At 57.9% G+C, this 24,461-nt stretch overlaps 1 protein-coding gene across 1 annotated transcript in view; it reads right to left on the bottom strand.

Annotated features, from left to right (window-relative positions):
• The window catches only part of AGRN (agrin), a 68,886-nt gene that overhangs the window by 18,013 nt on the left and 26,412 nt on the right, over positions 1-24,461 (bottom strand). The window contains exons 4-20 of the mRNA XM_030964053.1: positions 22,348-22,395; positions 19,382-19,597; positions 18,561-18,785; positions 17,410-17,634; positions 16,281-16,487; positions 10,545-10,766; positions 8,869-9,063; positions 7,913-8,113; positions 5,585-5,750; positions 5,436-5,494; positions 4,496-4,609; positions 2,708-2,872; positions 2,065-2,208; positions 1,527-1,651; positions 1,186-1,291; positions 558-935; positions 197-331 (exon numbers count right to left, since the gene is read on the bottom strand). Coding sequence (XP_030819913.1) covers positions 197-331; positions 558-935; positions 1,186-1,291; positions 1,527-1,651; positions 2,065-2,208; positions 2,708-2,872; positions 4,496-4,609; positions 5,436-5,494; positions 5,585-5,750; positions 7,913-8,113; positions 8,869-9,063; positions 10,545-10,766; positions 16,281-16,487; positions 17,410-17,634; positions 18,561-18,785; positions 19,382-19,597; positions 22,348-22,395 — 2,931 coding nt within the window. The remainder of the gene's footprint in view (positions 1-196; positions 332-557; positions 936-1,185; positions 1,292-1,526; positions 1,652-2,064; positions 2,209-2,707; positions 2,873-4,495; positions 4,610-5,435; positions 5,495-5,584; positions 5,751-7,912; positions 8,114-8,868; positions 9,064-10,544; positions 10,767-16,280; positions 16,488-17,409; positions 17,635-18,560; positions 18,786-19,381; positions 19,598-22,347; positions 22,396-24,461) is intronic.

The raw sequence follows: 24,461 nt of genomic DNA, 5'->3' as shown, positions 1-24,461 counted from the left end.
AATTCACCGGAGAGCTCTGTGTATCATCCCCTTGAGAGATCTCAATTCCTGACCCCAAATGGATCCCAAACCCTCCCACAGCCCCAGATCCACCTGGGCAGCTCTGTGTCCTCCCACCCTGAGAGATCCCCACTCCTGACCCCACAGGGACCCCACAGGGACCCCACAGGGACCCCAGCCCCGCTCCCAGGCTCACCGGGGCAGTTGGTGCCCTCGGCGTCGGCCGCTGCGGTTTTGCCGTCGGAGCAGCAGCCCAGGGCGCTGTTGTAGCACGTGGCCCTCTCGATGGCAGGCGTGGATGTCACCTGGCCCTCGTCCGGCTCCTCCTCACCTGGGGGACAGACAGGGACACCCAGCAGTGACACCTCTGCGTGGCACCCGCCCTGCTCCTGGTGGCACCCAGGGCGGGCTGAAACCGCCAGGGGACACTCAGTGCCCTGGGGACACTCAGTGGCACTGCCCTGGGGACACTGAACATGACACTGCCCAAAGGACACTGAGCGTGGCACTGCCCCGGGGACACTCAGAGCCAGCCCAGAGCCTGGGGTGGCACTCACCGGCAGATCCTGCCCCGCTGGCCTCCTGGTCCCCGCTGGTGCCCATGTCCTGGTCGCCGCTGCCCTCGGCGCTGCCGGACTCGCCGTAGCCGGGCTGGCTGGTGGCCGCCACCACGGGCACGGCAGCCAGCGGGCGGATGGTGGCCCTGTGCACGCCGTGGGTGACCCAGGCTGTGGTGGTGGCCGGCCTGGCCGTTGTCACACGCCTGGTGGTGGGGTGGCCTCGCTCCGTGGGCCTGGCTGGCGGCACTGACGGGCTGGTGGCCGCCCCGGTGGGCAGGGGGGACCGTGGGGTGGCCCGAGGGGGCACGGGCAGCTCCGGGGGCACCGTGGGCAGCGGCGTGGGGGGCACCGGGGGGCTCGTGTGGGTGATGGACTCTGCAGGGACACAGACACGGAGGTGACGGGGTGGCACTGGGAAGGGAGTGACAAAGCCTGGGAAGGGCAGCTGCTGTGGCAGGGGATGTCCCGTGGGGTGGCAGGGCCAGCCTGAGGACACGGGGCTGGCACTGCCCAGGGGACATTCTCTGTGGCACTGCCCCGGGCACACTCACCGTGGCACTGCCCTGGGGACACCGTGGCACTGCCCAGGGGACATTCTCTGTGGCACTGCCCTGGGCACACTCACCGTGGCACTGCCCCACGTGCTTGACCGTGATGTGCTGGCCCTGCCTGCAGGCGATGGTCCGCAGCTGGCACTGGTCCCCGTAGGTGACACCATCAGAGCCACACACCTGGGGACACAGGGACACCGGAGCTGCACCTCTGGGCCCCTCCCAGCGGCACCAGCAGGTCACTGGGAAGGCTGGCAGCGTTTCTGGGGGGCTCCTCTGGGGCACAGAGGGACCCAGGGCAGCTCAGGGGTGCCAGGGGACATCTGTGCCCCGCGTGTCCCCCTTGCCCAGCAGGGAACAGCTCCTGCAGGACGTTGTGTCCCACCCCAAAGCCCCCCGAGGGGTGTCCCCAAACCTTGGTGGTGTTGGCCTCGGGGCACAGCGGGGACGGGCACTCGCAGTGGGCGAAGCCGTTCAGCTCCACGCACGAGGCCCCGAAGTCACAGCTCAGCTCCTCGCACGACCTGGGGGCTGAGGGGTCTGGGCAGGGGGAGAGGGGAGCCGGGAAAACATCCCAGTTAGGCAGGAGCCAAAATCCCAAACAGACAGGAGCCAAAATCCCAAACAGACAGGAGCCAAAATCCCAGCTAGGCAGGAGCCAAAATCCCAAATAGACAGGAGCCAAAATCCCAAATAGACAGGAGCCAAAATCCCAAATAGACAGGAGTGTAAATCCCAGTTATGCAGGACCCAAAACCCCAAATAACCAGAACCCAAACACCCAGTGCCGCAGGACCCAAAACCCCGAATAATCAGAACCCAAACCCTAAATAAGCAGGACTCAAACCCCCAAATAAACAGAACCCCAAACCCCAAATAACCAGGATCCAAACCCCAAATAAACAAGACCCCAAACCCCAAATAAGCAGAACCCAAAGCCCAAAGCCCCTCACCCTTGCGGCAGCCCGCGGTGCCCAGGCTGCTGCCGTCGGGGCACTGGGTGCACTTCATGCCCGTGATGCCCGTCCTGCAGGAGCACAGCCCCGACATCTGCTCGCAGTCATCCCGCACCGAGCCCACGGGGTCACAGCGGCACGCTGCAGCGGGGCGGGGGAGAACAGTCATGGGGGGGAGAAACACAGTCATGGCGGGGGAAAGGGGGAAAAACACAGTTATGGGGTGGGAAAGGGGGAAAACAGTCATGGGGTGGGTAAGAGGGAAAAACAGAGTCATGGGGTGGGGAATGGGGAAAGAACACAGTTATGGGGTGGGGAAGGGGGAAAGACCACAGTTGTGGAAAGAGGAAAATGCAGTTATAGGGTGGGAAAGGGGGAAGGGGAACCTGGCAGCCATGGGGCAAGGGGGATAGTGATGTGCCATCCCTGCCACTCAGGGAAGTGTCCCACCCCTGCCAGGGCATTGTCCCACCCCTGTCCCACCCGTGGGCAGTGTCCCCTCACTGTCACTCAGGGGGTAACACCCTTGTCCCAGTCATGGGGTGCCTCATCCCTGTCACTCAGGGGTGTCCCCTTGCTGTCACTCATGGGTGCCACCCTGTCCCCCAGCAGTGTCCCTGTCCGTGTCCCCGTGACTCACGGGTGCAGCCGCTGCGGCCGTCGGTGACGATGCCGCGGAAGTTCCAGAAGCCGGGCTCGCAGCGGTCGCACTTGAGGCCGCCCACGCCGGGCTTGCAGGAGCACTGGCCCGTGCCCGGGTCACAGGAGCCGCCGTAGGAGCCGTAGGGGTTGCACTGGCACGTGCCTGAGGGCAGGGACACAGGGGACACCCGTGTCACCACCCCGTGCCACCAGCCGCTCCCCTCCGTCAGCCCCCGGGCTGTCACCAGGAGCTCGATGTCATCAAGAGCTCGTCTCTCATTAACATCAAAGGGGAAGGAAGCTATTAGAGGGTAATTATTAATTCATTAGCGAGCAGCTTGATGGAGGGGAGGCAGCCGAAGATAGACAGCGAGGCGCTGTCCTTGTCCCAGAGGGAAAGGGACAGAGAGGGACAGGGAGGGGCACAAAGGGACAGGGAGGGGCACAAAGGGACACCTGGGGAGCAGCGGGGAGGGGGTGAGGACACCCCAGGGCAGGGAAAGGGAAAGTCCATGGCTAAACCTGGCCCAGGGGGCTCAAACTGCTCCGTGAGTGGTGAGGGACACAGGTGGGACATGGGGGGACATGGACTGGTGGCATCTGTGTCCATGGATTGGGGGTTGGATTTCCACTGGAAACATCAGTCCTGGGGAGCTGTGTCCATGGATGCCATGGATTCCGTGGACTGGGGGGCAGAATTTCCACCAGAAAACCCAAAGATCATCACTGCCAGAGCGATGGAAATGCTCCTGTCCCCTGGAGCATCCCCCTGGACAGCACCCCACACCTCCTGCAGCCTTTCCCATTCTCCAGCTACTTTCCTCCCATTCTCCAGCTGTTTTTCCCCATTCTCCAGCTGCTTTTTCCCCATTCTCCAGCTGCTTTTTCCCCATTGTCCAGCTGTTCTTCCCCCCATTATCCAGCTGCTTTTCCCTCCATTATCCAGCTGCTTTTCCCTCCATTATCCAGCTGTTTTCCCCCATTATCCAGCTCTCCCTGTTCAGCATTACCCCACCCTGGAGCTGCGTCTCCACGGGCTGATGTTTCCCCCATCAGGCAGCCACAGCCTCAGCTGTTGAGAGCCTTTCAGAACGCTCCTGCTGGCTTGGATAATTAGTGAATAAATATTAATGAGCCCCCGGCCAGCTCAGCTTCCTGCACAGGGGGTCACCCAGCTGTCACTGGGCCTCTGGACGGTCCCAGGTGACACGTTTCCCTCCATGGAATATTCCTGTCGCTCTGGCAGGTGGAAATGCCTGAGCCCAGCAATGGGTTGAAGGCACCAAGGCCCTGGAGGCACCTCTGGGGACACCCAAAGTGTCCCCTCCTGTATTCCCAAGGGACTGAGGCCTGGGAGGTGGCTCAGGGATTTTGGAGGATCGTCAGTGGGAGGTTGTGGGGCAGGAGGGGTCAAGTCCCTTCTCCCAGGGACAAGGGACAGGAGCAGAGGAAAAGCTGCACCAGGGGAGGTTCAGGTTGGATATTTGGGAAGATTTGTTCACTGGAAGAGTGGTCAGGGTTTGGAATGGGCTGCCCAGGGAAGCAATGGAATCACCAACCCTGGAAATGCTCAAAACCCTGCGCATGTGGCTCAGGGGTGGCATGTGACACTTGGGGACAGGACTTTGTGACCACAGCAGTGCTGCAGCTCAGAAGGGCTTTTCCAACCTGAATATCCCACAGTCCTACAGCTGGGGAGGGTCCAGCTTCATGTCCCGGGGACAGCACCCCAGATCCTCCCTCCAGCCCCCGAGGGTCCCCCGGTGTCCCCGGGGGTGGCACTCACTGGGACATCCAGCAGCTCCCACGCCCAGCGCCAGCGTGACGTTGTCGGGGCAGCAGCCGTAGACGCTCTGGCTGCAGTGCACGGCCAGCAGCGGCGGCGGGGTGGTGGCCAGGGCTGCGGGGGGGACAGGGACACAGGGGTCACCTTGGCACCCGGGATCCCGCAGCGTTCCCATAAATCCTCCTGGAGATGCTGGGAATGGCAGGAGAGGCCCAGGACAGGGGACAGCAGGGCACAGGGACAGGGGGGTGGCCCCTGAGAGCAATTCCTGCTTATTGCCAGGGAAAGGACAGCAGGGACACAGCTGGGGACGCAGCTGGGGACAGAGCTGGGGACAGAGCCAGCAGGGAGGGGTGGCTGCCCTCAGGGGACACACCCAGCAGGGAGGGCATGGCTTCCTTTAGGGGACATAGCTGGGGACACACCCAGGGACACACCCAGGGACACACCCAGGGACACACCCAGGGAGTGGTCCCCTCAAGGGATATACCTGGGGACACACCTGGGGACACACCTGGGGACACACTCCGGGACACCCCCAGCCAGAAAAGCATGGTTTTTCTCAAGGGACACACCTGGGGACACACCCAGGGACACACCCAGGGACACACCCAGGGACACACCCTGGGGACACGCCCAAAGGGACACACCCAGGGTCACGCCCAGGGACACACCCTGGACACCCAAGGACACGCCAAGGGACACGCCCAGGGACACGCAACCAGACAACCCAACACACCCAGGGACACGCCCAGGGACACGCCCTACACGCCAAGGGGACACACCCAGGGACACACCCAGGGACACACCCAGGGACACACCCAGAAGCAGGGGTCCCCTCAAGGGTATACCTCCCCCAGGGCACACAACGCACCTGGGTACGGCCAGACCCCAGAACAAAGAACGCTCCGGGGGCCCAGGGGAGGAGAGGGGCACTCACCCCGGCAGGCTCCTTGGCTCTGCTGACAAAGAGCTCCTGGCGCCGCACCGCCGCGGCTTCTTCAGCTGCACGCCGTTGCCAGAGCCGCGCACACCTGCCAGCAGCAGGGCCCGGGCTCAGCTCAGGGCTGTGACACCAGGGGAGGGGACACAAGGAGGGCAGGGCTCACCGGGCTGCGGGGCACGGCCACGCAGGTGAAGTCACAGACGCAGGGCTCGTCCTCGGCGTCCTCGTCCCACCAGCCCCCGAAGTGGCGGCAGCGCTCCTGCTCGCACTCGCTGCCATCGCCCGAGCCCGAGCCCCCCGAGCCACACTCTGGGCACAGGGAGGGAAGGGGTTAACCCCTGAGCTTGGCTCCTGCTCGCACTCACTGCCATCCCCTGCCCCCGAGCCCCCCGAGCCACACTCTGGGCACAGGGATGCAATGGGTTAATCCCTGAGCTTGGTTTTATGAGATTTAAGGTGAATTTGTTACACTGGAAACAGTTCTGCTGCTTGGGATGGTGTAGGATTATTGGAGGTTGTGCTGGAAATAGGAAAAGGTTTAATAAAAAGTAAAATAAAAATTTTACAGAGGAAAACTTGAGTTAGGGGGAAGAGGTTCTTCCTCTTGCTAAAACACTCTACAAAAGTAATTATTTCTTTTGTTCTACTCCATGCCTTGATCCAAGAACCTAAATCCCAACTGTGCAGCACCCAAAATCCCAAATAAACAGGAACCAAAATCCCAAATAGACAGAAACCAAAATCCCAAATAAACAGGAACCTAAATCCCAGTTGTGCAGGACCCAAATTCCCAGTTATTCAGAAAACTAAATCCCAGTTATGCAGGAGCAAAAATTCCAATTATACGGAACCCAAAATCCCAAAGAAACACCCCAAAGTGTGCACAGGGAGATTGTGGGTGACGTGGAGCTGGGGAAGGGCCGGGATTTGGGGCTGGGATTTGGGGCCGGGATTTGGGGCTGGGATTTGGGGCCGGGATTTGGGGCCGGGAGAGGACTGGACTCCCTGGAGCTCTGCAGGATGAGCTGCAGCAGCAGCAGCAGAGATGTGAGTGATTTCAAAGGCTGCTGGAAGAGGAAAAGGGATGGGGGAAGGGGAACCTGGCCCTTTTTCTGCCGTGATCAAAGGCTGGGCTTTGGCATTACACACAGAATTATTCAGGCTCTGCCTGAGGAGGGACAGCAACCTGAAATCCCCCGAGCGGGGCTGTGATCAAACACCCTGCTCTGTCTTCTCCCTGTGCCCTGCTCTGCCGTCCTCCCCCACGCGTGCCAGGCACCCTCAGCTCCCTCCCTGCGCCAGCAGCAGCCCACAGCTCCCCCTGAGTGGGAAAACTCGGCGGGTTTTTATTTTTAGGCTCACCAAGCCGACCCCAAAACCTTCCCTGGAGCTCTGCTGAGGCACCAGAGCCGTGGGATGGGATGGGATGGAAGGGAACTCAAAAATCATCCAGGACCAAACCCCTGCCAGGGGCCAGGGATGGCACTGGAGAGGGAAAATTTACACAGGATGCAGAGACAGGACAAGGGGGAATGGATTCCAACTGAAAACCCTGACTTTGGGGGGAAATAGGGAAAAAAGAGGGAAAATTTACACGGGATGCAGAGACAGGGCAAGGGAGATTGGCTTCAAACTGAAAACTGGGAAATTTAGCTGGGATATTGGGAAAAAAAAGGGAAAATTTACATGGGATGCAGAGACGGGACAAGGGAGATTGGCTTCAAACTGAAAATTGGGAAATTTAGGTGGCATATGGGGAAAAATTCCTCCCTGTGAGGGTGGGCAGGCTCTGGCACAGGGCGCCCAGAGAAGCTGTGGCTGCCCCTGGATCTCTGAAGTGACCAAAGCACTTTGGATAGAATTGGAAAAAAGTGGGACAGCGGAATGGGGGCTGGAATTAGAAGGGGGCTGGCACAGGACTGGGTGTGCTGGGGGCCCTTTGGGGCACGGAGGGGCAGCGGGGGAAGCATGGCTGGCACAGAACCTGCTGTTTTGGGGTGTTTGGGGTCTCACAGGGCAGGGAGGGGCAGCAGAAAAGTGTGGATGCTGCAGGACCTGGTTATTTGGAGGATTTGGGGTCTCACGGGGCACAGAGGGGATGCTCTCAGGGGTCTGGGGTCAGTGCTTCAGGGGTTGAAGGGCCAGGGTGGGAAGCTCAGGGGGGGGTCACACTGTTCAGGGGTTGGGGTTCACGGGGCACAGGGGGGATGCTCTCAGGGGTCTGGGGTCTCAGGGCACAGAGGGGATGCTCTCAGGGGTCTGGGTCTCACGGGCACGGTGCCTCAGGGGTACGTGTCTCAGGTTTCTACATTCGTGGGGTTCACAGGGGGGATGCTCTCAGGGGTCTGGGGTCTCACGGGGCACAGGGGGGATGCTCTCAGGGGTCTGGGGTCTCACGGGGCACAGCGAGTGGAGCTGCCCTCCCTCCTCCCTGCCTTTCCCCCAGCCCCGCAGAGCCAGGCCCAGCGCACCGTCCTCGCAGGGTCCCACGCTGGCCACCTCGATGCTCCTCTGCAGCTGGCACGAGGCCTCCTGCAGCTGGCAGGGGCTGCCGTAGGTGACGCCGTCGGTGCCGCAGACGGGGGCCGGGGGCTGGCGCGGGCAGCGCGGGCACAGGCACTGCCCGGCCACGCAGCGGCTGCCGAAGGAGCACACCGAGCTGCCGCACGACTCTGGCCACAGGGAGGGACACTCTCAGCCCCCGAGCGGCTCCCGCGGCCGCCGGGGGCTGTCACAGAGCTGGCACCGCCATCGTTACTCATTCATTGTTAATTCATTCATTATTAATTTCTTATTCCTTATTTAATCCGTGCAACCTGGGTGCCCACCCCGAGTATTTTGGATTCCCAGCAGCTCTTTCTGGAGGGAAAAAATCCCATTTCATCATTTGCTCTGGGAGGCAGCTGCCACCCTCGGCCATCCTGCCCCGAATTGCTGGGGAATCTCAGCCCAGCTGGACAGGTTTGTATGAGGCTGAAATCATCATCGCAGCCTTGGTAATAATGAAGGAGCTGAGCAGGGCTTTTAATTCATTAAGAAATTAGCCCAGACAGCTCCCCGGGCTGGGGAGTGGGGAGGAAAGCAGGAACAAAGAGGAATTGACCCCAGGGGATGGAGCGGATCAAACACAGCTCTGCTCTCACTGCTGCTGCTGGCTGTTAACACATTTTTATCCTAATTCCTACCCTGGCCCCATGGACATTAATCCAATTTCTCTGCTTGGCTCAGACAAATAACACGGGGGGCACTTCCAGCGAGGAGGGGGGAAACCAAACCAAAGCTGCTGGAGAGCCTGGAAATGCCCAGTTATCCCCCAGGTAAAAGGGAAATCACCCAGGCAGGGCGCGAGAGCGACCAAAGGCGCGCGGGGCCGAGCATCAGTGACACAGGACAAAGAGGGGGACAAAGGGGACGTTGTGGCACTCACTGCAGGGGCCCTGGGCAGCCACCAGGATGTCCTTCTGCTGGGTGCAGGCCCTGACGTGCAGCTCGCACTCGCTGCCGTAGGTGCTGCCGTCGCTGCCGCACACGGGCTGCGCCGAGGGCACGCACTCGGTGGGGCACACGCAGCGCCCCGTCTCCGCCTCACAGATGGCACCAAAGCGGCACTTCCCGCAGGGCTCTGGGCACGCAGGGCACAAACACAGTTAGAGCAGCTCTGGGGCTGCGCTGGGCGCTGTGGGCTGGAGGCAAAGCTCAGTCTCGAGTGCGCTGCTTCAGCCCGGGTGCTCCCAGGGATGGGGCAGGCACAGATTCTCTGGCAACCTCCCCACAGTCTGTTACTAAATACCTATTATTAGCTAGTATTAGGAAATACTATAATATTTGTATATATTTTTATATAAATTGTCTAGGTTGGAGTTAAAGCCCACTTTTGAGGGACAGCTTCTGCTCTTCAACCCAGATGCTCCCAGGGATGAGCAGGCACAGATTCTCTGGGCAACCTCCCCACTTATCTGTTATTAAATACCTATTAGTAGGTATTACTAGGAAATATGATATTTTATATATTTATATTTTACATTAATGTTTATATAATGTTACTATATTTTTTCCTATTATTAGGAAATATTTAGAATAGAGACTCGACAAGGTAGAGGCCTTGTTGAGCCTCTAAAGGGGGGGAAATGATGCCTCAGGTTTTGGCTTTTCTAATTTTCAGATTCCGTGCTGCTTTCATGTGTAGTTCTGAGCTTCCCATTAGGTTTTTTCTGGGGGCACAGAAAAACCTTGATTTTGTATTAAAAAAAGCCCTCTCCAAGCAGCTCTCCCCGCTTGCAGGAGACAGCAGCAAGCACATCCCCTGACTCCTGGGTATTCACTGATTCATCCTCCCCTCCCAACACCTCCCTCCCTCCCTGCCAGTCATTTCACCAGGAATTTGGCTCCAAGGTGCTTTTCCTGCTTTTCTCCTGCACACAGCAGCTGCTGCCTTGGCATGGGGGAGGAGGAGGCACCAACCCCCTGCTCAGTTCCTGCTGTTGGCCTTTTATCCTGGCCTGGTGGGTTTTATCCTGGTTTTTATCCTGGCCTGGTGGGTTTTATTCTGGTCTGGAGGTTTTTATCCTGGTCTGGAGGTTTTTATCCTGGTCTGGAGGTTTTTATCCCAGCCTGGAGGTTTTTATTCTGGTTTTTACCCTGGACTGGTGTTTTTTATCCCGGCCTGGAGGTTTTTATCCCAACCAGGAGGTTTTTATCTCAACCAGGAGGTTTTCATCCCAGCCTGGACATTTTCATCCTGGCCTGGAGGATTTTATTCTGGTCTGGAGGATTTTATCCCAACCAGAAGGTTTTTATCCCGCCCTGGAGGTTTTTTCTTTTAACAACAAATTAATCCCCCTGCCCAAATCTCTTCACATCCTTTGTCCTTCACCCTGGCGTTCCTTTTGAGGACACACACAGGCTAACAACACCAACACCACCACAACAACCCCAGCCCAAATCTCACATCAGGGCCCCTTGCCCTTGACCCTCAAGTCCCTCTGAAGGACACAGACCACAAACAACAAAACAAACCCCAAATCTCATCACAGGGCCTCTTGTTTTTCACCCCGATGTCCCTCTTGAGGACACAGCTGCCTCCCAACCCCGGCCGTGTCTCACCGCAGGGCCCCTTGTGGCTGACGCCGATGTCCCTCTGCAGCAGGCAGGCCATGGCCTGCAGCTCGCAGGCACTGCCGTAGCTGCGCCGGTCGGTGCCGCACACGGGGTCGTAGCGGCCCTGGCACTGCTGCTGGCACTCGCACACGGCCTCCTGGTTCTTCACCACGCACGTGGCCCCGAAGGAGCACTCCACGCTCAGGCAGGGGCTGGGAGCGCCCAGGTCTGCAGGGGACAGGGACGGCACGGCTGGCACGGGGCGGGTGTGACGGTGTCCCAACGCGGCACCTGCCCGCCCCATGAGCCTGAGGTGGGTGTGCAGGGCTGCTGGGCTCTGTGCCCCTCTGCCAGCCTGCCATGCCTGGCTCAGCACGGCCCCCGTGCCGGCAGAGGTGAGGGATGGGCACGGGCACAGGGACAGGCTGGCCACCGCGTCCCCTGGCCAGGAACGGGAGCAGCAGCAGCAGCACTGGCAGAACCTTCACAGAGCTCCCACAGGGAGGGCCCACTGCTGGGATCCACTGCTGCCTGAAAATCTGCTCCCTTCTTCCCCGGGATCCCACTGCTCCCTTCTTCCCTGGGATCCACACTGCTTCCCTGAAAACCTCCCTTCCCTGGATCCCACTGCTCCCTTCTTCCCCGGGATCCCACTGCTCCCTTCTTCCCTGGGATCCACACTGCTTCCCTGAAAACCTCCCTTCCCTGGATCCCACTGCTCCCTTCTTCCCCGGGATCCCACTGCTCCCTTCCCTGGGATCCACACTGCTTCCTTCTTCCCCGGGATCCCACTGCTCCCTTCCCTGGGATCCCACTGCTTCCTTCTTCCCTGGGATCCCACTGCTCCCTTCCCTGGATCCCACTGCTTCCTTCTTCCCTGGGATCCCACTGCTCCCTTCCCTGGATCCCACTGCTTCCTTCTTCCCTGGGATCCCACTGCTCCCTTCCCTGGGATCCACACTGCTCCCTGAAAAGCTCCCGGGGCTCCCCAGGAGGAGCTGGCTGGGGAGGACACCCCTGGTTCCACCACGCTGCTCATCTCTCACCCCATTCTCTTCCCTCCTCTTCCCAGGGAGCTGCTGCGGGGCAGGATGGGGACACCCTGTGTCCTTCCCTCAGCCCAGCCCTCGGGAAGGAACTCCAGGGACTGGGGATTGCCTCTGGATGCAGCGTTCCCCCCGGATGCGGCGTTCCCCAGATGCGGCGTTCCCCGGATGCAGCGTTCCCCCCGGATGCACAGCCCCAGCGCAGCAGTGCCACCTCCCCGGGGGATGCCCCGTGGTGACAAAGTGCCAGCGGAGAGCAGAGGCCGTGTCACACTCTGTGCTGGCAGGGACACCCCAGGGGTTCACCCCAGCTCCCAGCCAGGAATCCCCCAGCGGGCAGGAGCTGAGGAATGAGTGGCTGTGCTGCTGGGGACAGAGCCAGCAGCGCCCTGTGCCCCTCTGGGACAAGGAAAGGACACCACGGGGTTCACCTGGGCCGGACAGCGACAAGGACACAGGACAAGGACACAGGTGGGGACAGACAATGCAGCCTGGAGGAGGTGGAGCGGCAGCAGACACAGCACAGCCCTGGCAGCGAGGCAGAGAGCTGGGCAAGGTCCCTGCAGGGCCCTGGGCACCTCCCCTGCCAGCAGCACGGCGGTGGCACCTCTGTGGCACCCTGTGCCAGGCAGCCAGGAACGGCCTGCAGCAGGATCTGCCTACCTGGGCCCAGCCTAGAGCCAGGGTCTGCAAAGGAACAGGGGCAGGGGACAGCTCAGGCACAAGGACACTGCTCTGTCCCAGCTTCAGCTCAGGCACAAGGACACAGCTCTGTCCCCAAATTCAGGCACAAGGACACAGCTCCAGCTCTGGCACAAGGGCACAGCTCTGTCCCCAAATTCAGCTCAGGCACAAGGACAGCTCTGTCCCCAAATTCAGGCACAAGGACACTGCTCTGTCCCAGCTTCAGCTCAGGCACAAGGACACTGCTCTGTCCCCAACTGCAGGCACAAGGACACAGCTCTGTCCCCAAATTCAGGCACAAGGACACAGCTCTGTCCCCAAATTCAGCTCAGGCACAAGGACACAGCTCTGTCCCCAAATTCAGGCACAAGGGCACAGCTCTGTCCCCAAATTCAGGCACAAGGACACAGCTCTGTCCCCAAATTCAGCTCAGGCACAAGGACACAGCTCTGTCCCCAAATTCAGGCACAAGGGCACAGCTCTGTCCCCAAATTCAGCTCTGGCACAAGGACACAGCTCCAGCTCTGTCCCAAGGACATGACTCCAGCTCTGTCCCCAGCTTCCCTGCAGTTCTGTGCTCTTCCCAAGCCCCAGGAATTGCTCCCTGGGCTGCTGCCCCCACATTTGTGTCCCTTTTTTGTCCCCTAACCATGCCCCCTGCACACAGAGCCGCCAATTCCACAGGGAAGCATTCCCAGGGAAGAGCCAATTGTGAGCAGAGCCAGCTCCTGTGAGCCTGGCAGAGGGAGCTGGGAGGGAGCCTGGGCTGGGACAGGGGACAAGCAGGACACACAGCACAGCCGGGGCAGCACGGCTGGGGCAGCACGGCCGGGGCAGCACGGCTGGGGCAGCACGGCCGGGGCAGCACGGCCGGGGCAGGCAGAGCTCCAGGCAGGAGGATCTGGGGAAGCCGTGGGGGTCATTTGGGAGCAGAAGGAGAGGGGAAAACCAACCAGGAGCAGTCCAGGGTGGCGCAGCAGCCCTGGGGAGGGGCTGGCTGAGGAGTGGGGGGCTCCCAGCACCCACCTCTGCTCCCACTCTCCTTTGCCTGGAGGGCACAGCGAGCACCGGGCAAGAGCAATTTCCACTCCAGCAGGGTTTGGGGCCAGGGATGGGACAAAGGCCAGGGCAAGCTCTCCATCCTGGGGGGCTCCTGGGGCAAGCTCTCCATCCTGGGGGGCTCTCAGGCCCAGCTAGAGCCAGGGGGGAGCAGTGAGAGGGGCCACGGAGCAGGGGCAGAGGCGAGCTCCCAGCAGAGGTGTCCGGGCAGGGAGCAGGAGCGTGCTGCCAGGACAGAACTCCTTCCTCCACACAGGCAACACTGTAAAACACAAGACACAGACAAAAGAGGAAAGAGAGAGAGAGAGAAAGAGAGGACAGCAGAGAGAGGAAAAGACAGATGCAACCACAGAACCTTCCTTCCTTTTTTCCTTCACTCCTGGCCATGTCAGCCTCATCCCATCCCTTCTTTCTGAGCTGCAGCACCCAGAAGGATTCAAACCAAGAAATTTGATGGTGAATGCTTATCAAGAATTATTATTTTACCAATTGAAATTGCAAAACTTGGTTTTGAATGAAGACCTGAGCTGAAAACAAACAAACAAGCGAGCTCTTAACAACTAGCTACAAAACAGAAATTTCTGTGTGATGTATTTTCCAATTGTTCTTCCAATCCCTTTCTTCCCTTTTAATGGCTTGGATGGTTTTGTTTGGCTTTGCCTCCCTGGCCTGGCTGCTGGAAAAGGCAGGAGAGCTCAGGGTGTGCCAGGCAGGTGCTTGTGAGGGGTTAAAACGCTGCCAAGCCCTTGCCCAGCCCTGCCTTCCCACAGCTCCCAGGCACGGATGAGCTCCCCAGCTCTGAGCTCTGAGCTTCTCCTTTTCCTTTCCAGAGCTGACAGGGCTAAAAAAAATCCACTCACACCTCCTGGGGATGGGCTCCAGGGCTGCCTGGAGCTGTCACAGGCACTCTGCAGCCCCGGCTCTGGCAGACAGAGCCCCGGGTCTGATTCATTGCCCCGTTTTTTGCTCGTGTCCCAGCAGGACGCAGCTCCTGGCAGCAGATGTGTGCTGGGCAGGAGGGAGGGGAGCTGAAATCAAGGAGAGGGAGCTGGAGGGAGGAATGGCAGGTGCACCAGGACCTCACCCTGCTGCTCCTGGCCTTTTTCCACAGAACACGGTGGAAATGATGCGTGGCTGGTGCTCAGAGCAGCGTGAATTCCCTGCTCATCCCAGAAATTTGGGAATTTTCAGCCTCTTAAGGAGGCACAGGGGAGGGGGAGGCTTTAGTGCAATTTTTAAAAATATTTTCCAGGTTCTATATATTTGATTCATATAATATAATATTATAGAATATAATTAATATATTGTATAACATGCATTTATATATTCTTATATTTATATATTATAATACAATTATATTTTTCTATATTCAATATTATATATTATATAAAATGCATAATTTATAATAATATTATCTATATTAATATATCTTTTTATATTGATATATTAAATAATCTATTAAAAAGAACATATTAATACATTTAGCAAAGAACTACTACTATTTTAAAAAGAATACAACCTCTAGAATACAACCCTCTAGCCAGGGTTGCAAAAAATCCCCCCTGATGCGATCACAGCCCTTCCCACAGGGAAAACCTGGGGAATTGACTCCCAGCCATTCCCCCACCAGGAACACAGAGAAATGGATGCTTAAAAATAACAGCTGTGATTATTCCGAGTGGGATTTTGGGAGCCTGACAGATTCTTTTCCAGCAGCTGGGTCTGGCAGCCTCGAAATCCTCCAGCAGGAGCACAAAGCCAACAAAACACATCCTCAGCATGGGATGCCGATTGCCAAGCACTGCAGGAGGCTCAACCCCGCTGATACCTGATCAAACATCAGCTTAAAAGAACAGGACGCAGTTCCAGAGGTGGGAAAAACCCAAACTGAGCCGGAACGAGCACCTTGTAACTCATCCAAATGAGGGCAGGGGCTGCTCTAACCTCCTGCACTTCCCAGGGGCAGAACCTCACACCTGGACACTCCTAAGGATCCAAAGCCCCATCCTATCCCATCCTCCTGAGAAAGGTCCATGGGGGAGCTTCTCCTAGAGACGAGACAAAGACACGGTGAGAGCTGCACAGAGGGCACAGAGGGCAGAGTTCCTGGTGGAGAGAAGCAGGCAGGCATGGAAGGGAGAGCATGGAGGGGGTTTGGAGACTGGCACTACCCTGGGAGGAGCAATGGATGGCATGGACTGGGGGGAACGTGGTGGGGAGGGACAGAAACCAGCAGGAGGTCACAGACACGTGGCTCAAACACGGATGGGTGTCCCCCGTGTCACACAGCAGACAGAGACAGGAGGCGTGCACACAGCAGGGCTGCTGGAAGGACAGAAACACAGGGCAGGGACGGGCCAGGCTGGGCCCAGGGCTCGCTCAGCGGGCACCCACTGCTGCCCTCAGCGTGCCACCCTGCCTGGAGAGGGCTGGGGGGCCAGGGCTGGGTGGGGATCAGCATTCCCACGGGAGAGGGGGAGCAGCATCCCCATGGGACAGCATTGCTGTGGGGCAGCATCCCCGTGGGACAGCATCACTGCAGGACAATTTGGGGACCAACATTCCTATAGGACAGGAGGGAACAGCATCCCCATGGACAATCTGGGGACCAGAATCCCTGTGGGAAGATTTGGGGACCAGCATCTCCATAGGACAGCATCCCCATGGGACAATTTGGTGACCACCATCCCCACAGGATAATCTGAGGACCACCATCCCTACAGAACAACTTGAGGACCACCATCCCCATGGGACACCATCCCTACACGACAACTCGGGGCCCACCATCCCTACAGGACACCACCCCATAGGACAACCTGGGGACCATGATCCCTGTGGGACAACTTGGGCACCACCACCCCTCCAGGGCAACTCGGCGCCCACCACCCCCACACGGCCCCACTGCTGTGGTCCAGCCGGGTTCCCCCCCGGCCCCGCCATGCCCGGTGCTCACCGCAGGGCCCGCTGTGCCGTGTAGGGATGTGCTGCTGCTGCAGGCACTCCGCGCGCCGGCGCTGGCAGTCGCTGCCGTAGGTGCGGCCGTCGCGGGCGCACAGGGGCCGGAAGGCGCCGTCGCAGGCGATGCGCTCGCAGGAGCAGCGCGCGGCCCCGCGCCGGTTCAGGCACACCGCGCCCAGCCGGCACGGCTCCGGGCACTGGTCTGCGGGACGGGGCACGGCGAGCAGTTAGTGGGGTTTTCTAATGTTTTCCAGGTTCTCTACTGATGTTTTTAATATGTTTTCAGGTTCTCTACTGATGCTTTAGTATTTTTCTTAATATTTTTCAGGTTCTGTATTGATGCTTTAGCATTTATTTTTTTATTATTTTTCAGGTTCTATACTTTTTAAAAATATTTTTCAGGTTCGGTACTGATGCTTTAGTATTTTTCTTTAGTATTTTTTTCAAATATTTTTCAGGTTCCATACTGATGCTTTAGTATTTTTTCAAATATTTTTCAGGTTCTGTACTGATGCTTTAGCAATTTTTAAAATATTTTTCAGGTACTGGACTGATGCCTCAAGTTTAGGTTTCTATATTAATATATAGTGTATTATAATTAAATTATGCTAATTATATATTTATATATAATGTATTGTATATATATTTATTATGTGTACCTATATAATGTATTATATAATACGATTAATATAAGATATTGTATTGTATATAATATATATTTTTCTATTTCTATATTTTCTATATTATAATGTAATTGTTTGATATAATATAATTATTTTATAAATGTCTATTTTTCTAGATAGTATTATTATTTTATATATTTTATTTATATTATGTACTATATAAAATATATTACATATTATATAAAATATATTGTAAAAATAATAAATTAAATATATTAATATTTTATATAATGTATTATATAGAACATTAATATATTAATAAAATAATGTGTGATGCTATATTAATTATTTTTATATATTTATATATTAGAAAATTTATTAAAATAACATATTAATACATTTAACAAAGAACTACTACTATTTTAAACAGAACACAGGCAGCCTCTTTGGGCACCCGGGGATGCCCAAGAGAGGAGGAGGAGGAGGAGGGCGGGCACTCACCCTGCGGCTGGCACTGCCCCGAGCGCACCTTCTGGATGTCCATGCCGCGGATGGCCCCCGAGCGCACCATGGCGCACTCGCTCTCGTAGGTGACGCCGTCGTCGCCGCACACGGGGTCCCTGCCGGGGGGACAGCCCTCGGGCTGGGGCAGCAGCTCCGCGCGCCGCGTCCGCGGGTTCACCCGGCACACGCGGCCCGGCTCGCTCGGCACGGCCTGGCACGGGTCTGGCACAGAGGGGAGGCACGGGTCACTGCCTGCCCTCTGGCACAGTCCTTCCCCGCCCAAACCCTGCCCAAACCGCGGCTTCCCAGGTTCTGCTCTGTTTGGGATGCTCAGATTCCAGGATACTTTGATTCCAGGAGCTGTTTGTTGCGCTTTTGGCTGCATCATCTCCTTGCGAAGCCAGGCCGTCCCAGCTCTGCTCCTTCCCCTGGCCCCAGCAGCCCCAAGGCCGCCGGCCCTAGGGGAGCCGCCTGCCCAAACCAGAGTGTCCCAGGCTCTGCTCCTTCCCCAAGAGCCCCCAAATCTTCTTTGTGCTCCTAAGGACTCAAACCTTACGAGCCCAGGTCAAAGGGAAGCACTGCCTCGGCCTTTTTCCCCATCTCGAGCTCCTTTTGGGACACTCCAACTCCAGGATGTTTTAGCTCCAGGAGCTGTTTGGGATGCTCAGATTCCAGGATACTTTGATTCCAGGAGCTGTTTGGGGTGTTTTGGCTGCTTTGCTCAGCCAGAGCAGCCTTCTCCTGCCCAGCAGGGAGGAGGGGCTGACCCTTGCACTGCTCTGGGTCAGGGGGTGGGACCCAACCGCCCGAGGCACTGCCTGGTCTTGGCTCAGCAGCGGTCAGAGTGCCCAGAGTGACCTTCTACTGCCCAGAGTGACCTTTCACTGCCCAGAGTGACCTTCTCCTGCCCAAACCACCTCTTTCCCTGCCCAACCACCCCCTTCTCCCGCCCCTTCTCCCAGGTGACCTTTACTGCCCAAACCCCCCCAGGCCTTCCCTGCCCACCCTGACCCTGCCAACCCCCCTTCTCCCCCCCCCCTTCACCCCACCCTCCCACCCTCCTCCTCCTCCCCAACACCCCCCAACACCCCCACGGGTGGGCACATTTTTAACCCCCTCCTCCCCGATTCATTCCAGCCCCTGCTCACCACAGGGGCCATCGAACTTCTTGAAGACGTTCTCCTGCTTGTCGCAGGCGTGCTTGTTGAGGTGGCACTGGCTGCGGTAGTCGCGGCCGTCGCTGCCGCACACGGGGCTCTCGGGGACGCCGCTGCACGACGAGGGACACACGCACTTGGCCCCCTGGCCGTCAGGGGAGGGGACACACGTGCTGCCAAAGCTGCAGGTCACCTCGGCACAGGGGTCCTTGGAGCCTGAGGGACACGGGAGGGGACACGGGTGAGAGCATGGCATGGGATGTCCTGTTCCTCTCATGGAATAACCCAAATATATCCCAATATTCCCCAAATCCATCCCTCCAAATGCCCCCATCCAGCAGCAGTGGATAATTTTCCACAGTGGATCCTTAGAGCCTGAGGGACGGAGGAGGGGACACAGCACAGGCGAGAGCCTAGCACAGGACGTGCTCCTGTTCCTCTTGTGGAATAACCCCAATATATCCCCATATCCCCCAAATCCATCCCTCCAAATGCCCCGATTCAGCAGCAATGGACAATTTTCCATAATTTTTCCTCCTCACGGTTTGCTGACCTCCAAAGCAGAGCTGGTGATTCCTCAGCTTCCCTTCCCAGCCTTTGGTGTCCCTGGCCCAGCCCGTGGCCATCATTTCTCCATGATTTTCCCACCATTTCTCCATCATTTTTCCACCATTTCTCCTCCTTACCACACTCTCCTGACCCCCAAGGCAGCTCTGATGATCCGCCAGTGTCCCCAGCCCTGTCCCCACCCCTCCAGCCACAGCCCAAGGTGTCCCTGCCCGCCCTGGGGACAGCCAGGGTCCCTCGCTCACCGCAGGGTCCTTTGCTGACCACCTTGATCCTCCTCTGCTGGTTGCACTGGGCCCTGTCCAGCTCGCACTCGTTGCTGTAGGTGGAGTGGTCGGAGCCGCACACCGGGGCCACCACGGGGGCACAGGGACCCTTCCTGCACACGCACGAGGCCTGGCCCGGCTCCGAGGGGCTGCGCTCGCACACGGCCCCGAACCCGCACAGCATCCCCCGGCACCCTGCGGGCATGGGGACATCCCAATGGGCACGGGGACATCCCATGGGCACGGGGACATCCCACGGGCACGGGGACACATGGCCCCGGGACATCCCAGGGCAGGCATCCCCCGGCACCCCCCAATGGGCACAGGGACATCCCAATGGGCACGGGGACATCCCATGGGCACGGGGACACATGGCACGGCACCCCACGGGCACAGACACGCATCCCCCCGGCATCCCCGGCACCCTGCAGGCACAGGGACATCCCAATGGGCACGGGGACATCCCACGGGGACATCCCATGGGCACGGGGACACATGGCCCCGAACCCGCACAGCATCCCCCGGCACCCTGCAGGCATGGGGACATCCCACGGGCATGGGGACACATGAGGGGCACAGGGACACACACACAGGGGACCCCAAACCTTTCCCTAAAATCCAATTTCCCCTTTCCTGGAACAGCTCCATCCACTCCTTGAGGTGTTCCCTGCCCCAGTGCCCCCCGTGCCCCCTCCCAGTGCCCCCCACACGTCAGAACCAGAGCCTGACCTACATCAAAGGGAAAAGAGGAATCCTAAAATCAAACTCCTCGTTTACACTTCAATTCCCAGGAGTCTGCCTTTGACTGCCTGGAGATTCTGGAGCTGCAAACCCAGAGATAAATCCCAGGAAATCAAAAGGAAAAGGATTCTCCTCCTCTCCTGCCCCAGCACGAGATAAATCCCATAAATCCTGGGAAATCAAAAGGAAAAGGATTCTCCTCCTCTCCCAGTGGTATCTAAAGGGATTCATCATTCTCTGAAGAGTCTGAGTCTCTCCTGCACTTCCCAGAGCTGCTCTTTCCCTCTCTTTGGGTTTTTTTTTAAATGCAGATGATGTGTAAAAATTCCAGGGGATGGGAATTATGGGATTCATCCTGAGGGAAGGGGATGGGGAGTGGGAATGGGGCTGAGGCTGGCTTGGCCATGGCCACGGCCATGCCCTGAGACACAGAGGTAATTCTTAATTTAAAGTAAAAATCTATTTCATATTTAAATGGAGAATGGGATTATTCCCATTCATCTGAATGAATGGTTTAAATTATTTTGTTTGCAGTTTACTAGCATAGGTGGAATGTGTTGTTTTAACCTGTTTGATCTGTTAAATTTACTGTGCTCAAAAAAAACTTATATTGGCAAAAAAGAACTTGTGCCCAAAAGGGGCAGTGGGAATGGAAGGGCTGGGCATTAATTAATTAATTTGGGGTGAGCATTAATTAATTTGGGCTGGGTGAGGTGCCCGTTGCCATGGAGAGCATCTGGGCTGGCGCCCCTGTCCCCCAGCCCAGCCCTGCTCATCAATATTCAAATATTCAGCCCCGCCCCACCAATATTCAAATATTCAGCCCTGCTCATCAATATTCAGCCCTGCTCATCAATATTCAAATATTCAGCCCCGCCCCATCGATATTAAAATATTTATCGCATCACCTGGGGCGGGGAGCGAGGAGGAGCCCCTTTCTTCACCCCAAACCTGAGCTCTGGCTTTGCTAAGCTGGACAGTGACCCTGCCCAGCTTTGTTAGGCTGGACAGTGACCCTGCCCAGCTTTGGGAAGGGAAGGGGCCTCCCCAAACCCCCAGGTCCATCCCACCCTTTATCGCCCAGCTCCTGAGCAAACCCCACCCAAACCCCAGCATTGTCCCAGCTCAAACCTTGTCCCAAAGCGCATCGAACCTACCCCAGGAGCACAACCAGCAAAACCCATCCCCTCCCCGTGTCCCCTGACCCCCCAGAGCAGGAATCCTGCCCCCGGAGCCCCCGCAGCCCCCAGAACGGGCCCTTTCCCATCTCCTGTGGGACCTTGTGGAAGTCTGGCATCTGCCTGGGCTGGGCTGCTCGTGTTTTGGAGCCCCGAGCAAGGAGTTCCACCCACGTGGGGTTTATTTTTCGCTCGAGATGCCTTTCCCCGGGCCAATTATAGATTAATCACATTTTATCTCACATCTTTTTCTCCCCCCCACCCCCAGCAGGGGAGGCAAAAACGAGGGAAAAATAATAAAAAATAATAGTAAAAAAAAAAGCAACAAGCAGGTTATTAATTGGCTGCTGTTTTCTGTTTGCTGGGCTCTTATCTGTGCACGTGGAGGTGGGGGCAGAGCCTGCCAGCAAAGGCAGGGGGTTTAAGCCTGGTTTTAAAAAGGGAACAAAGCTCCTGTGATGGTTTTATCTCAGTCTGGGCTTGCCTGCCCTGCATCCAGCAGCTCCTGAGGCTGATAAGAACCTCACAAAAAAAAAAAAAAACCGCACAAAAAAGCCAAAAAAAACCCCCAAAGCTCTCTGTGAAAGCAGAGGAAAGGTGGGAGAAAATGCAAGGCTGCAGGAAATTCACCTTTTGCAGCCCTTCCCTGCTTCCAGCCAGGAAAATCCCTGGGAAGAGGGGAGCACTGAGGGGCTCCTGCATTCCCTGCTCACCCAAATCCTGAATTCCCAGGAAAATCCTTGGAAAAAGGGAGCACCTGCCTCCTTCCACACCCAAATCCTTCATCCCCAGGAAATCCCTGGAAAAGGGAGCCCTTTTCCTCCTCCTCACCCCAATCCTGCATCCCCAGCACCGCCAGGGCTCAGGGAGCAGCCAGGCTGGAAGGGACATGAAATCCCCGGGGATCAGCGGGGTCAGGAGGTGTTTCCCTGGGGGAAGGGCCAGCCCAGGAGTGGCTCCTGCTGTCCCGGGGTTTGGGGACACTCTGCACTCAGCCCCGGGATTTTGGGGACACTCTGCACTCACCATCCCGCGGTGGTGGCGGCGTCTGCGTGAAGTAACTGTTGGGTTTGTCTGCAAGGAAACAAAAACCAAGGAGCTGTCACGGGTTCCTCGGGCACAACCCTGCCCCCAGCCCTTTTTGGGATGGTGTTTACCGCTCCTCGAGCAGGTTTGGCTCCCAGGGGCTCCCAGGATCCCCCAAAGCCGGTTCAGGCCAGCCCCAGGCCCCGGGGCAGCATCTCTGGAGCAGCCCCCGGTGCCTGGCAGGGCTGCACCTGCCCCAGCCTGTCCTGCCCCATCTCCTGGGGGCTCTGAGGCCAACCCTGCCATGGAGCACCCCACACACACCTGGGCACGCAGCCAGCAGCTCAGCCCCGAGCAGGAATGCTGCAGCCCCCTGCATCATCTCCTGCTCTTCCCAAGTCCTCACATCCCACAACCAGCATTTGCACCAGCCCTTCCAGATCCTCACATCCCCCAAATCATCACCTGCACCAGCCCTTCCAGATCCTCACATCCCCCAAATCATCACCTGCACCAGCCCTTCCAGATCCTCACATCCCCCAAATCATCACCTGCACCAGCCCTTCCCAAATCCTCAGATCCCCCAAATCATCACCTGCACCAGCCCTTCCCAAATCCTCAGATCCCCCCAGTCAGCCCCCAAAAAGCAGGAGAGAGGGGCAGCAGAACTGCAAGGTCCCCAAGCAAGGGTGACCTGCCACCCCTCTGTCTGGGGACCCTGATGGAGCAGGGGGGGAGCTGGGCTGAGCTCCCTCAGCTCCAAAACCCCTCCCAGGCTGCAGGGAACATCCAAAATCCGGGATTTGGGATGGGGTTGGGCTGTGGCAGAGCTAACCCCCCCCAGCAGGCTCTTTGGGGACATGCCTGGGTGCATCCCCGAGCACGGCCCCCCAGGAGGAGCTGCACACCCCGAAATGGGGCTGGGGGATCTGCCTGCCCTCCAGGGCTGTGCCCACAGCCAGGCCCGAGGAGGGGGAGCAGGAGCCTGGCAGAGACACCTGGATCCACACCCAGGCTGGGATCGACTCAGCTGCACCAGGGATCGGATTCACAGCCACACCTTGGGGGAATCACATCCCCAGTCATCAGCAGCCCTTCTCAAATCCTCACATCCCCCAGTCATCTCCTGCCTTTCCCAAATCCTCACATTTCCCAGATCCTCACCTGCACCTGCCCTTCCCAAATCCTCACATTTCCCAGATCATCACCAGCCCTTTCCAAATTCTCACATCCCCTGGATCATCACCTGCACCAGCCCTTCCCAAATCCTCACATTCCCCCAGTCATCACCAGCCCTTTCCAAATCCTCACATCCCACAATCATCACTTGCACCAGCCCTTCCAAATCCTCAGATCCCTTGGATCATCACCAGCCCTTCCCAAATCCTCACATCCCACAAACATCACCCCCAGCAGCCTTTCCCAAACCCTCACATCCCCCCAGTCATCAGCAGCCCTTCCCAAATCCCCCATCCCCCGATCCCCACCGGATCTGGGATGCAGCCTGCCAGCAGCAGCAGCAGCAGGTGGGAGCTGTCCTGGCCCACGCAGAGCCGCCCTCACCGCTCTGCCCCCTCTTCCCTGCCAGGCAAAAGTGGGGCAGGGAGCTGCCAATGCCGGGACTGTCCCCAGGGCAGCCCCAGTGCCGGGACTGTCCCCAGGGCCGCCAGGAGCTCCGGGATGAGCCCAGCTGGTGGCCCTGGTGGCCATCCTGCCCTCCCATGGACACCTACAGTTATTGAGGAAGAGCAGCACGGCGAATCCCAGCGTGGAGGTGGCCAGCAGGATGAGGCAGATGTTGCAGGGGATCATGAAATATCTCACCACCAGGGACACCTTGTGCTGGTACAGCCGGTCCCGCTCCAGGGCTCCCGGCGCCATGGGGTACTGGCACGCTGTCATGCTGGGCTCTCACAGCCCCAGGAGTCACCCCCAGGCTCACAGGGATCCCTGTCCTCTGCCCCCGGGTGTTTTTGGCAGTTCAGGTTTTGCCAGAGGTTCCCATCTCGGCTGGCAGCAGGATGGGGGCACCCTCAGGACTCTGTGCCTGGCGGTGCCATGGCAGAGGCGTGGCCTTGGGGACAGCTTGGGGACAGCTGCAGCGGCACAGGGAC

Source organism: Camarhynchus parvulus, chromosome 21 (genome assembly GCF_901933205.1).
Source record: "Camarhynchus parvulus chromosome 21, STF_HiC, whole genome shotgun sequence".
NCBI lineage: Eukaryota > Metazoa > Chordata > Aves > Passeriformes > Thraupidae > Camarhynchus > Camarhynchus parvulus.
The sequence above is the reverse complement of the archived record's forward strand: the minus strand, read 5'-3'. Positions and strand labels throughout refer to the sequence as shown.